Consider the following 13,538-nt stretch of genomic DNA (forward strand, 5'->3'; position numbering starts at 1 on the left):
TATAAAGATAAACAATAACCATTTATAACCTTTTGATGATGATCCGGATCACTATCTGGATCTGGTTCTAGGAATTCTTAAATATATGTGCTTCTTTTCCCACAGCCGTTCTCCACCCAGGACTATTTGGAGTGTGTTGGAAGACTACAGGACCATGTCGATGTTTTAGATGATGTAAGAAAAGACCTTCTAGACCAGACAGCCACGAGCGACAGCATGAAGGATTTACAGAGCCAAGTAGAGGAATTTCAGGTTTGAAACCAATCAACCCCATCAGTTTTTCCTTTATGTGTATTCATGCATTTGTAACCAAATCTCCTTTATTAACCAGACCCTGGAGTGCCAGCTTTCTGCACTGGGTGGTGTTATGACACCTGATATGGAAAAATCCAAGCAGCTCTTAAATTGTGTGCACGAGGGCATTCCCGTACAAATCTGTCAAGATTTGTCCTCGACATATCTGGAGTTAGGGACACATTTTACTGCTGTTTCCAAAATGTGTGCAGAAAGGAGTCAATCCCTGACTCGAGCAATGGAAAGAGGAAAGGTCGGTGCACATCGGCTTTATAAAATACAGTAATGTAACAGTTGCATCGGTTATTTACTCCTTAAAATGTGATTTTAGGCACATTTGGAATCAACATACCAAAGACATCGCAGCAAGCTTGATGATCTAGCGGGTCTCATCAAAAACGACTCTGACACGAATGACATGGATTTTTGCACATGTGATGAAAACACACTGAAACGTTTGATTCAGCAGAACAAGGTGCCTTTATATGCTGATTAATATGCTGATTAAAAACAATCAATATTAACAGTGACTACATAATCATGCTGGCATATTTCCGTCCTTTGATTCCAGGACACCGAGAGCAACCTCCTTAAAGATGCTCGGCTCAAGTTAGAGGATGTCACGTTTGATATCCACTGCTTTATTTCTGAGCACGCTGAGTTTCTGAGTCCAGCTCAGAGTAGCTACCTCCTCAGACTCCTCAGCAACACTCAGAGAGCATTTAGAGACCAAACAGAAAGGCTTGTGAGTCAGAGGAGCGCCTTGGATCTCCTTTTGGACAACCGGGAAAGGGAAAACCAGGATAAGGTCTGACCTGCAGATATTATTGTAAAACATCCCATGAAGTAACAGCTGTGTGGACATTTGGTTTGCAAACTGAAAGTTAAAGGTGATGATGATTGTAGTGCATGTAGAGAAGACTGTAAGTCACGTTACTGGTCAGATTCAAGCATTCATAATAGTAGAACTGCATGCAGAGATGACTTTGTGATCACTTTAATTTTATAAATGTAAATGTATGTATGATTTCTTAGCATTGGTACGCAAACGCATATTCATCTCACATCAGATTATGTCATGTCTCCCATGAAGACATGCCTTTTTAAAAGTTGGAACAATTCTAACATTTTATTTTAATGTTCAAAAGTGATTTTATTTTTCAGATGTGCATTTAAAAATACTCCCAGTCAACAGGGACAGCTCTGTGACTTCTTTCTAACCGTCTGTCTTCAAAATGCTCCCAATATGGGGGATCCTGATGATTTCATAGGATTCCTATGTGGGACATTCTGCTGTGAATGGCTAAACGTCAGCTTTTGCATGTTCAAATGCTTGACCACTCCTGCAGACTAACTTTTGTGTCGTTGTATTCTTCAGGTCTTCGAGACACCGTGGACTAAATGCACCTTTTCTGTTGGAACGCCTTCGGGTCCATTAACACACGGGACATCGTGTCCTCTTGTGCTCATGATCAAAGTTGCAAAAAGCATGTTTACAGCATACTAAACTTCTACAATATTTTGATGAAAGGAAAATATTGCATGTTACCTTTATGTGCTTCTGTAGTAGCTACTCCCTTGCTATGTTACTTGCGTTCCCAGGTATTAATAAGGCCATTCATTTCAGGCTGATTTATTGGCTGTGGGTTCGAATGGACTTCATGGCCTTATATTTATTTGTTGTTTATTTTTCTATGTGTCGTACAGTCTTTACAGGCAAAACAGAAGGAGTTCACAGAGAAGTTGGAGGAAGTGTGTGATAATCTCACTCTGACAGAAAACCACCTGATCGGTCATCAACAACAGGCTGAAAATGCAGAGTGTGTCAGAGACCTACAGCAATACCAACAGGAGCATCAGGTTTGAATTGTTGTTTTTTTTTCAAAGTGTGAGTCCAAAGCTTAAAGATCACATATTATACTTTTTTCTCCACAAGTTAATGCAGTTCCAAAACCCTTATATGAAATATCTGTGACAGTCTTTCCAAAATAGCAAACAGATGCTGCAGGACAGCGTCCCCTCTTTTCTGTCTCAAACAGCTCTGTCAGAAAAACCTCTGAAAGCCAAACCGAAACTAAGTTCATTGCGTGCACGCAGCTGCGCACGTGCACGCAATGAATGTACATGCATGTGCACGTTCGCTCTCTGTGACATCACAGGGGGAGAGATTTCTGTCAGACGCGTTTCAGTAGGTGATTACAGAAATATGCAGGATTGACTTGATGGTTTATTTAACTGTTTCTGGGTTGGTAATGACTCAAACCCACCATAATAGTCATGTCGAAACATGGGAAAAGTGAGTTTTTAATAATATGTCTCCTTTAAAGTTTTATTTAATGGTCCTTCTCTACTTTCTGCCATTTGTCTGTCTAAACCTCAAGGCTCTGCAAAAAGATGTATTGACCAATGCCAGTGCCTTGAGTGAGGTGGTCGCAAGCACTGAAAAGTTTCTAGAGGAAAACCGGAGCAAACTGATGCCGGACCAAATCGCCATGCTTGAGAAAAAGTTGGAAGAAACCAAAAGTAAGGCCAAACTCATCAACCGGCGGGCCGAGGAGTCCAGGAAAGATTTAGAGAAGGTTGTGACCACGGCCATAAAACAGGAGAGTGAAAAGGTCAGACGTCAGAGATGTGTGCAAAATACAGTTATTATTATTAGCTGGATTATAATTGGCATATTGTGATATTTGATGCTAACAAATTATATATATTTTTAGGCAGCAGCTGTTGAGCGGCTTGAAGAAAGTAAAAACAAAATTGAAGATCTCCTGGATTGGATTTCTCACATCGGGAACGAAAATGAGAGCAGTAAAAAAGCAGCAAGTAAAGAGAATGGAAACCCGTCAGAAGAACCTTCATCGGAGAGACTGATGAGAGAGGACGACGATGCAAATGGAAATGCTATGCAGACCACGGAAACAGATCGCAGCGGGGGGAGCAACGTGGCCCTGGGTCTGGATATGCAGTATGACAGAGTCAAGGTACGGCTGAACTGCCGTCGTCTCAACAGGCCATACTCATGTAGCAGATTGTTTTTAAGGTGCTGATTTTATTTCAAAACAGTGTCCAAGTAAAAATTCCCATTTCATTTGTTGAAAGCGATCATCATATTTGAATCTAAAGTAAAATGGCACAAGAAGCAATCTAATGTAGAAATGTGTAAATTATAAAACAATTTAAGCGCTAATTTAACTTATGCAATGTCTGTCAAATACATTTTTAAATGTCTAATTAATTAGTTAAATCCCAAAAATTGTAGAAACCCTTTTGCCAGAGGACTCTTTTTATTTATTTATATGAAGTTGGGAAATTATTATAAAGTACATCTTGTCACAAAAAGGCATTTAATTAATATATGACATTTGAAAAGAGATGCAGAATAAGGGACATATTATGTTGTGAAATGTACCTTTAGTTAATAATTAATTAGTAGCTGTATTAAAAAATAATGAAGTTGATTATAATACGAATAATATTAATAATCATCATCATCATATAGAAGAATGTATCACTAACAGCAGACTGAATATTTCAGATAAGACCCGCAACCCGATAACGGACAAAGCAGTTTGGAAAATGAATGAATGAATGAAAAGCAGGAATAGCAATGGCATCTTAAGACCGATTCTGCAAACATGAAAATATTTTAGTGATTATAACCCCTAAATGCGCCCGTGTTTTGTCCTCATGACTTTATTGTTCCCACAGGCCCATCATCAGGAGATCCTGTCACAGCAGCAGGATCTGATCATGGCCACCCAGTCCGCTCAGGCATTGCTTGACAAACAAGCCAACATGCTGTCTCCAAAGGAGAAGGAGAAACTGCAGGACAACATCCAGGAGCTGAAGGGACGCTACGAGGCTTCGCTGACGAGAGCCGAACAGCAGATGAAGCAGGTGCAGTGTGTCCAGGAGGAGCTGAAGACCTTCCGGGACGACTGTGAGGAGTTTGAGGGCTGGCTGGACCAGGCGGAGGGGGCGCTGCAGGAGTTGGGGGCTCCTGCTGGCTCTCTCAATATCCTCAGTGACAAACTCCAGCGACAAAAAAGCTTTTCAGAGGATGTGATTTCCCACAAAGGGGACCTTCGCTTTATCACCATCTCAGGCCAGAAAGTGTTGGACGTGGCTCAGGCATGTGGCTTGGATGATCCTGCAGTTAAGGATGCTCAGCTGCACGTGGATACTTCAGGAAGCTGCTCTGCGGTCAAGGAGAAGCTGGATTCAGCAGCCACGAGATACAGAAGGCTGCATTCACAGGTATTCAATCAGCCTGCAGCTGATCTGACGGATGAGAGATTGAAATGTTTTGTTCTTACCTCTGGGTGGGAGCATTTCTCTTTCGTGAAATATGTGTACTTTACCTCATTAAGCAGCCACTACCATTTGTATTCACATTGAAAATGGTCATCAATATCTTTGCTTCCACCAATGACTATTTTGGTGCTCAGTGATGATATACAGACAACCTTATTTTCACATGATTACAATATATGTCTTGGGACAGCGTGGTATATCATGGAACGGCAGACTCTTGGCACTATGTGCTCTCCGAGTGCCTTTCTAGTCATATAATCAGTCTTAATTATCTGGTTTCCGGACGTCTTATCTTAATCTAATTTCCTGTGTTTCAGTGTTCTCAGCTCGGCAACAACCTGAAAGATGTGGTTGACAAATTCAAGAAATATGATGATTCAAGCACTGATCTTTTGAGGTGGCTCAACAGCTCAGAGGGGGAGGCGAGAAAGCTGCAATCAGAGGCCATCAATCAATCAGCTGAGCCTCAAGCACTGCAGAAACAGCTGGAGGAGACCAAGGCAAGAGTCATTACTACGTAGTCGCAGTAATGAGTCTGACATTTCCATATTTACATCAAACATTATGAATTAATCTTAGACTGTGCTCTTTGGGTTTTTTTTGTATCTCATTGTACATTTTTCACATTTTTGTGAGTTTTTTTTAATCTAGAGGCCTTATGACAGTTTCATTTCAAACCGTCTGAATGAATGATCCTTTAACTGAGATAGATCTTAAGTTAAAAAACAGAATAGCTTTAGCTAGATGTAACAAAAGTAGAACATGTCGCAGCACAATAGACCTGTGTTACCATATACAGCGTTTCCACTGACTTAAGTATAACATAGTTATTTTTAGCACAGTGTTCAAATTCAGACTCACATGTGCATAGTTTAACTCTGGCTATTTGTGGCACACACACTCCTCCAGGAGGATAAGAAACTGGGCTGTCTCTGTCGCAGCGTTTGGCTGCAGTTAGTCTGAGCATTTCTTTGTAGGAAGGTAGTGACTTTCAGCGGCGATACGCCCAGATAAGAGGCGCCTGTGGACCGGCTTTGGTTGCAAATCACACCACATAATCCTAAATTTTCCCGTAAAGCCCATGCAGTAGGTGCAAACATCTTACTATATCAGCGAAATGACTCATTATTTCTATAAATCTTATCCAGACTAACATCAATCCGTTGTGTTTTTTGTTTTTTTTATCTTCAATCCACCACACGGGTAGGATTCCAGGAAGTAGGGCGCAGTTTTAACAGGAAATGTATTATTGTGGATGGCGTTGTATTTTCTTTGATGTGTTCTTCTTCATCGTTAATCCACAGGCCCTACAGAGTCAGATGACAGTGCATCAGACCGCTGTTGACACACTCAGAAAAACAGCTGAGTCTTTGATAACAGCTGAGGGAGACCTATTGAGCAACTCGGATGAGATCCAGGAAACAGTAGGTGAGGAAAACAAATCAAAGCTGGCGCCTGTGACGTTGTACGCCGCCACTGACTGAATTATTGCCTAATAACGGGATAATAGTCAGTATTTTAGCCTTGCAGCTTCTCACTTGTAAGAAGGTAATCAGGCTGTCATTTCCTGTTCTAAATCTTCTACAGATATCAATGTGAAAACATTGATTTTTTTAGTGTCTCTTTAAATGGTCTCATGATTTAGACATTAAATTATTTCAAAGATTTTATTATAATAACCATAGCAAACTCATAAATACTTAATAAGTCTCAGCTTTGTTTTTTTTTACATTTATCTCACAATGTCTCCCACCGAAACCGTTCCGCGTTAAACTCAGTCTGGTTTGTTTCCTTAGATGACATAGCTGAGCGCTACGACAACCTATCCAAGTCTGTAAGTGACCGAAACGAGAAGCTGCAAATCACCCTGACGCGCTCCATGAGTGTCCAGGATGGTTTGGATGAAATGATGGGATGGATGGAGGGAGTCGAGGCTGATGTGAAAGAGAAAGGACAAATATCCCTGGACTCCTCATCCATCAGAGATATACTCAGCAAAGAAGCAGTATGTACAGAACTCTTGTAATCGGTGCAGCAGCTCACCGTTACAGTCTATGATTTCATGTTGTCAGGTTTATTTTGTTCCTATTCTCTCTACCGGTACTTTGTTTTTTGTTTTTTTAATCCTCTTTGTGTTTTTAAAGGTATTAGAGCAGGACATAGCAAGTCGCCAGAGCAGCATCTCAGCCATGAAAGCCAAGCTGAAGAAGTTTGCGGAGACGGCGGATCCCTCCGCTGCTGCCCTCCTTCAGTCTAAGATGGACACGCTCTCACAGCGCTTCTCCGATGCCTGTGACAAGCATAAGCAAAAAGTTTGCAGTCTGGAAAAGCTGAAGGAAAAGGTGGAACAATTTGAGGAGGTCACGGATCGGGTGCAGCAGTTTGTTGAAAAGCGTTCACAAGATCTGCATGAGACAGACGGGCCAGGGAAAACCTTTAAGGAACTCTCTCTGCTAATGCAGGTAAATATGACAGTAAATTGATCAATTAAGTGAACATAAGTGACAATTTTACTCTAAATATATTTGAAACTACAAAAGGCTTAGTGGTATATCTACATTGTAGGATACTAAAGCTGAGATGACCCAGCACGCCTGTGATTTGGACAAGCTGCAGACTCTGTCCAGGGAACTGTCTGAAATGAGCAATGATGGAAACAAAACCCTGATCCAGAGCAAGATGGACAACCTCACAAATATTTTCAACACCTTCAAAGACACTGTCAAAGAAAAGTAAGTTGTAACAAGTGAGGAGAAAGGAGTCTTTTTTACACGACCTTACATTCTTCCTTAATCTCCGCATGCTGCTGGTCATTTACCGATGAATTCACCACGTGACTGATTCTCCTCTGCTGCAGGGAAGAGGAGGTGCTGTCCTGTCAGGACCAGCTGAGAGACTTCAGATCTGCTGCAAGCGCCCTCACCATGTGGCTCGAGCAGACCAATGGGAAAGTCCCTGCAGTTCAGCCAAGCAGCAAGGAGAAGAGTCTGGAGAAAGAGCTGCAGATAGTTACTGTGAGTCGAGAGACAACTACACTTGCAGTCCGGGACAGCCATGCAGTAGATTACTGATAATAACTGAGGATAACTCGGGCCTCTGCTGTCCCACCCCGTCTTCTCTGCCAACTAATGACAGGTGGATGATACTCTATGTGTCCCATAGAGACAGAACGAGGAGTCAGTCACACTGTTGTCCAGTAGAGAGACAATCCTGACACACCTTTTACCTTTTTGTACCATGGCTACCATGCTCCTACAACCTACATGATATTTGCTTTGCTGGTTAATCTGTCTTCAGGGATTATTAGATGAATGGACATCCAAAGACGCCCCTGTCCAGGACCTCAACAGTAAAGGATCGACACTATGCAACCTCATCACCTTTCTCACGTCCCCTGCCAAGACAAAGACCCATAACAAGTCAGGTAGTCATCAGCACACTTTATGTATGTCTGGATCAATCCATTGAATGGGAAGCATGATGTCTATGTGGCACTCTAAACAAAGTATGATCCCTATCATTGACATAATCTTCTAAATAGATTGGCTGTCATTCACAACTTTGTCTTATGTCTTTGCATCAGCTCTTACTAATGGTGGTGGTCCTGGGAGTCTTTCCTACCTAACAAATAAAGGTAATAAGACAATATGCTGCTGTTTGAACTTCAATTGTTTTGGACATGCTGTTGAGGACTCGCCACTGGTTTTCAATGCGTTGCTGTGACTCAAATAGCAGCTTCTGACGCTCACTGCAGCGGCGTGTTCAGATGATCAATGACAGCGATGCAGGACCCGAGACGCATGGAGTTTGGTTTCTAGAGTCGCAGTTGAGTAAATAAGCCTCAACAGAACTCCATTAAAGAATAAGAGCGTTTCTCATTGCTCTCCATATTTGGCACACTGAGCTAAACCTCTCTGCCTTCAACATGGTATAAAAGTGCTGTCAACACATTTGGCTTTAATTGGTGTCAAAGTGTCACAACTGGATGGCGACATGCTTAATGACTGCTGACGTGTGAGAGCCCTTGTGAAACGTAAAAGATGTTCTGCCAGACTTGTCACGTAATAAAAAAAAACATTTGAGTCCATCAGGCAAGCAACAGTTTTTCCCCATTTGGGGGGAACAGAACGTGTTCACACGCGCTGTTGTTAACCTTTTTCATTATTTTCATTATCACTAACCAGTGATCCCTTTTCTGTAAAGGTTGCAGTCATTTTGAACATTTACACAAATGCTTGAAATGAATTTGCAACTTTCCCTAATACTCTTCTTGGTCATGTTCTGAACACGCCGCATCACGAGACCACCGTGCTAATGGTGGCTAATATCTTCGCCTCATAATACAGCCCTGACTATAACCCTTTGATGCCCGCAGACCTGATGGTAATTCAGCAGAACATGTCGTTCATTAATGAGGGATACGAAAGCCTCGGGGAGATGCTGAAGTGTCGAGCGGCAGAGCTGAGCGGTTCGGTGCAGGAGGTCAAAGAGGTCAAAAAGGAGACAGACGACGTGATGGAGTGGCTGAACGACATGAAAAAGACTGCAGCTTCCTGGAGCAGCACAGCCACAGAGAAAGAGTCAGTGAAAACTCAGCTTGAACAGCAGAAGGTACTGAAGCGTTGTCGTCCCTCACCGGAGGAATGGCTTCATTTGATCATGCTCTGCATGCAATCTTGGGACACTTGTGATTCTGCGATTAGTTTTTTTTTTTTTTTTTTCTCGCTCAGGTTTTTGAGGACGACCTGAAGCAAAAACAGGAGCAGGTCCAGAAGGTCAAAGAGAAACTCCTCATCCTGATTAAGACTAATCCAAACTCTCCCGAGGCAGTAAAGCGGAAGCAGATACTGACGGAAATGGGTATGCACAAGGTGTAGAGATGGCCCTGACTCATTCAGTATGTTAGTCCTACTTCACTGTGTGTTCATCTAGTTATCGGCATACAGTTCATGTTATTAGAAGGTGATCCTGTCTGTCTACTTGCCCCCCCCCCCCCCCTCACCGGTTACAGCGACACATTTGTAGTGCCAAGTCTTTCCCTGGGGACAGTTGAGAAGAGAAGCAGTAGGACAGCGGGCAGAAAGGTGCTTTAGTGCAGACTAATGTGTCTGATTGTCTTTCCCGCTCAGACTCTGCTTGGGCCGATATTAGCGGTGCTGTGGAGGAGAGGAAGCAACGTCTGGAAGAGTCCAGCAAGAATCTGGACATCTTCCAAACAACCGAACAGCAACTGGGCCAGTGGCTTCTAGAGAAGGAACTGATGATGAGTGTCCTTGGACCCCTCTCGATAGACCCGAACATGCTTAAAATGCAGAAGCAGCAGGTTCAGGTAAGAATGCTGCAGGTTGTTTTGAGTCATTAACTCTCTTAAAAATCTGATTTCCAATCAGTTTCTTACAGGATATTCAGCTTAAATGATTTTTTTGCCCTTCAGATCCTCCAAAACGAATTTAAAAGCCGTAAACCTCAGTATGACCAACTGGAGGACGCTGCCTCTGCCATCCTGAAGCAGGAACCGTCCGGCGGGGAGGTGGTGAGAGAACAGATGTCCACTGTCACCCAGATGTGGCAAAGCCTCATAGGGCAGCTCGACCAGCGAGACAGCCTCATTGACCAAGCCATGGTTAAGACGGGGACGTTTCAGGAGTTACTCAGGGGTCTCAGTCAGACTGCCACTCAGCTGGAGAATCAGCTCACCAACCATTATAGCCACAGCACCCGGCCCGATGCTGTCAAGAAGCAGCTGGAGGATGCCCATAACATCTCAGGTCTGCTGAGAGAGGAGAAGAAGAAGCTGAAGGAGGCTGAAGCCATCAACGCCGAGCTCACAGCGTTGGTGACGGAGGACTATCTCAAAGCAGACCTAGCCAGACAGCTGGAGAGCATCAGCAAGCCTTTCCAACAGCTGGAAGAGAAAGCAGGTTGGCCTTTTAACTTAACCCAATATATGAATGCGGTAATGTTTGGCGAGAAATGGCCGTTCTATTTGTGTTGACTGAGTGAAATGTATCTGTTCTGTGGGAACTCCCCAAGCAGCCTAAAGTGAGCTGATCACAGTCACTCTTGTGAAGTATTCAAATTATGCTGAATGAAATGACATCTGTAGTCATATTTCCAGTTACCTTTTGACTCCATTTTTTTCAATTTACCACACATTGCTTTATTTTTCTGTTATAGCAAAGCGGATCGAGCAGCTCAACTCCACCTTTGCCAGCTCTCAACAGTTCCATCAGACCTCCAAAGACTTCCAGTCATGGCTGGGTGAGAGGCTCCGGGACCAAACTAGGCCTCAGCCCATCTCTGCTAAAGTGGACACCCTGCAGCAAGCCCTGGAGGAGCAAAGTAAATCCCAGAAGGCTCTAAAGGAGCAGGAGGAATCGTATCACACAATCATCGGGGAAGGGGATAGGCTTTTGCAGAGTACTGATGGTGCGGAAAAGCTGGCACTGCAGGGTCAGCTCACTTCACTGTCTTCCAACTGGGAGGATGTGAAGAGGAGCTCTATGGAACAGGCTGAGAAACTCAAGACTGCTCTGCAAAGATCTAAGAAATATCAAGAGCTAGCAGAAAAACTCAGCTCTTGGATTCAAGAGAGTGAAGCCGGCGAGGGCCGAGTCAAACTCACAGTGGATCCAGTTGCTGTGGAGAGCTCAATTTCTCAGGTAAAAGCTCTCCAAAAGGATGTTGACAAGCACAGAGGGATGGTGGAACAGCTGAACGCAGCTGCCGATAGCCTTCTTGAGGTGGCCACCGTAGACGCTGAATCTGTCATCCAGGAGCAGGCTAGCATTGGCAAAAGAGTGGATAGTGTAGTGGAAAAACTGCTGTGCAAACGGGAGTCCCTGGAGAAGATCTCGCACACAGTTAAGGAATTTAATGATGCCTACAAGGAGGCTAAGAGTCAGCTTGAGGGGGCAAAGAAGCAGGTGGATGCCTATGAATCACAAGGAGTTCAGGCCCACAGCACCAAGAACCTGACAAACATGAAAGCCCAGCAAAAGAGCTTAGAGGGAGTTCAGAACCAAGTAGAGCATCTGAAGGACATGGCTAAGGACCTCGTAGTAGAAGTTCCAAATGCTGATGGGGTGACAGACCTCTTACTGCAGGCTGACAGTGTAGAAAAAGATTACAGCACCCTTAACAAGAAACTAGAGGAGACATGCCAAGGGTTGGAGGGTAAACTGCAGGGTATTGGGCAGTTCCAAAACAGCATCCGTGAGATGTTTACCAGTTTCACGGAACTGGATGATGAACTGGACAGCATGGCTCCCGTGGATCTTGACTTGGTCATGCTCAAAGTTCAACAAGACAGCATTCAGAGCTTCGTGGCCAAGCTGAAAGAGCTGATGGCCAACACAGCCAATGCCGGAGACAGTTGTAAAAAGATGTTGCAGGCTGAAACCTCGCCTGACCTGTTAGGCCTGAGGAGAGATCTGGACGCTCTGAGTAAACAGTGTGGTAAACTGTTGGACAGGGCTAAAGGCAGAGAGGTGCAGGTGCAGAGGACTCTCACCCAGCTGGAGGACTTGTACGGTCAGCTTCAGCAGGCTGAAGAGGAACTTTGCAGAGTTGTGGCCAAGGAGGCATCCCAGGAGGTCGTTGGCATGGAGACAGATGTCATCAAGCAACAGCTGGAGGCATTTAAGGTACAGTATCCTAAATCTAAAATTGATTCATTGAAATTCTATGATATTCTATGCTAATGTTTAAAATGAATAATGAGCCATCAAGTGCACAACAAAACCTGAAACGTCACAAATCTTGCTTCTATAATAATATACACCATTTGGTGTGTATAAAGGAGTCATAATTTTACATTATAAAATGAAAAAGAGCAATACCCAAATTCATTGTTCTTCAAAATCTTTAGAATCTCTAATTTTATAAATAAAATATATATATTATTATTCGAGATTTAAAATACTTTGAACACTTTTATTTTTAATAAGAACAATTGTTGGATAAATTTACAAATAAATGTCACAATGTCTGACAATGTAAGGATGAACAAATTGCTTGTTCTCTAATTGTTTGTTAATAATGAATAAAACGAAGTCATTTGAGAAACTTTATCATTAAGTTAGATAAGTCCAGCAGTTCGTTTTTTTTTAACAGTCTTGTAAAAACGATTTCTGTGGAAAAGCATGTGGCCAGTGGGACAAATTCTGCCTTTGGCACTTACTAATAAATGCTATGTTTATTCTAACATTCAAATTCCCCATTGGTTTCACAGATACTGTTTTTTTCTTTTTATATATATATATATATATTAGCTTCCCAATTGTTCTAATATTCTACTCTGAATGACTCTCGAGCTTCATACATGTGTTTGTGTCATTGCGCAGACAATAAACAGCAAGACAGCAGACAGATGTCAAATATTTTAAACCCTCTAAATTCCTTTGGAGGTTTCCAAAAGGAGATTAACCTATATTTAGATGTATCGCTGCTTCTTGTGCAGTATTAGTACCGGTACTACTATCTAAACTGACATGCGTAGACAAGTGACACAGAGCTCTCTGAAGATATAGGTCAGGAGATTTTTTTGTGTTGCTGCATCCAGATCTGTCTGTCTGTCTGTCCAGGCAGCAGATAATGAACTCTCTTGGTTGACTGAAGCTGGACCAGGATCAAACCAATCTAACTATCTACATACTGAAGTAGTGATTGATTGATTGAGTCAAAGTGTTGCTGAGCAGCGTTGTCATGGTGCATGCTGTCACCCTCTCTTTGTCCCACCACCAATCTGGGTTGAGGGGGGCATGGACACGGCACCAGCTGTTCCTGGAAAATCCCCTTTGTGCTCATTCTCCGCAGCAATGCAGCGCTGGAACTTGTGCAGACTCTTTATTTATTTGGAGTGTGAAAACACGAGATGATTGTGTCGTATTCTGTGTTATGTTTAGTGGATACGGCTCTCGTTACTGGAG

The 13,538-nt window shown here is 42.9% G+C and overlaps 1 protein-coding gene across 1 annotated transcript in view; it reads left to right on the plus strand.

The window, feature by feature from the left end:
* LOC137912904 (dystonin-like) overlaps nucleotides 1–13,538 on the plus strand; it is a 73,048-nt gene that overhangs the window by 32,509 nt on the left and 27,001 nt on the right. The window contains exons 37-57 of the mRNA XM_068757030.1: nucleotides 106–252; nucleotides 332–547; nucleotides 626–769; nucleotides 866–1,102; nucleotides 2,002–2,154; nucleotides 2,676–2,909; nucleotides 3,012–3,275; nucleotides 4,003–4,551; nucleotides 4,926–5,108; nucleotides 5,913–6,036; nucleotides 6,405–6,613; nucleotides 6,753–7,070; nucleotides 7,174–7,340; nucleotides 7,466–7,622; nucleotides 7,906–8,032; nucleotides 8,192–8,242; nucleotides 8,984–9,219; nucleotides 9,339–9,468; nucleotides 9,738–9,937; nucleotides 10,043–10,529; nucleotides 10,786–12,254. Coding sequence (XP_068613131.1) covers nucleotides 106–252; nucleotides 332–547; nucleotides 626–769; nucleotides 866–1,102; nucleotides 2,002–2,154; nucleotides 2,676–2,909; nucleotides 3,012–3,275; nucleotides 4,003–4,551; nucleotides 4,926–5,108; nucleotides 5,913–6,036; nucleotides 6,405–6,613; nucleotides 6,753–7,070; nucleotides 7,174–7,340; nucleotides 7,466–7,622; nucleotides 7,906–8,032; nucleotides 8,192–8,242; nucleotides 8,984–9,219; nucleotides 9,339–9,468; nucleotides 9,738–9,937; nucleotides 10,043–10,529; nucleotides 10,786–12,254 — 5,802 coding nt within the window. The remainder of the gene's footprint in view (nucleotides 1–105; nucleotides 253–331; nucleotides 548–625; nucleotides 770–865; nucleotides 1,103–2,001; nucleotides 2,155–2,675; nucleotides 2,910–3,011; nucleotides 3,276–4,002; nucleotides 4,552–4,925; nucleotides 5,109–5,912; nucleotides 6,037–6,404; nucleotides 6,614–6,752; nucleotides 7,071–7,173; nucleotides 7,341–7,465; nucleotides 7,623–7,905; nucleotides 8,033–8,191; nucleotides 8,243–8,983; nucleotides 9,220–9,338; nucleotides 9,469–9,737; nucleotides 9,938–10,042; nucleotides 10,530–10,785; nucleotides 12,255–13,538) is intronic.

The sequence above is a fragment of the Brachionichthys hirsutus genome, unplaced genomic scaffold (assembly GCF_040956055.1).
Source record: "Brachionichthys hirsutus isolate HB-005 unplaced genomic scaffold, CSIRO-AGI_Bhir_v1 contig_797, whole genome shotgun sequence".
Taxonomy (NCBI): Eukaryota; Metazoa; Chordata; class Actinopteri; order Lophiiformes; family Brachionichthyidae; genus Brachionichthys; species Brachionichthys hirsutus.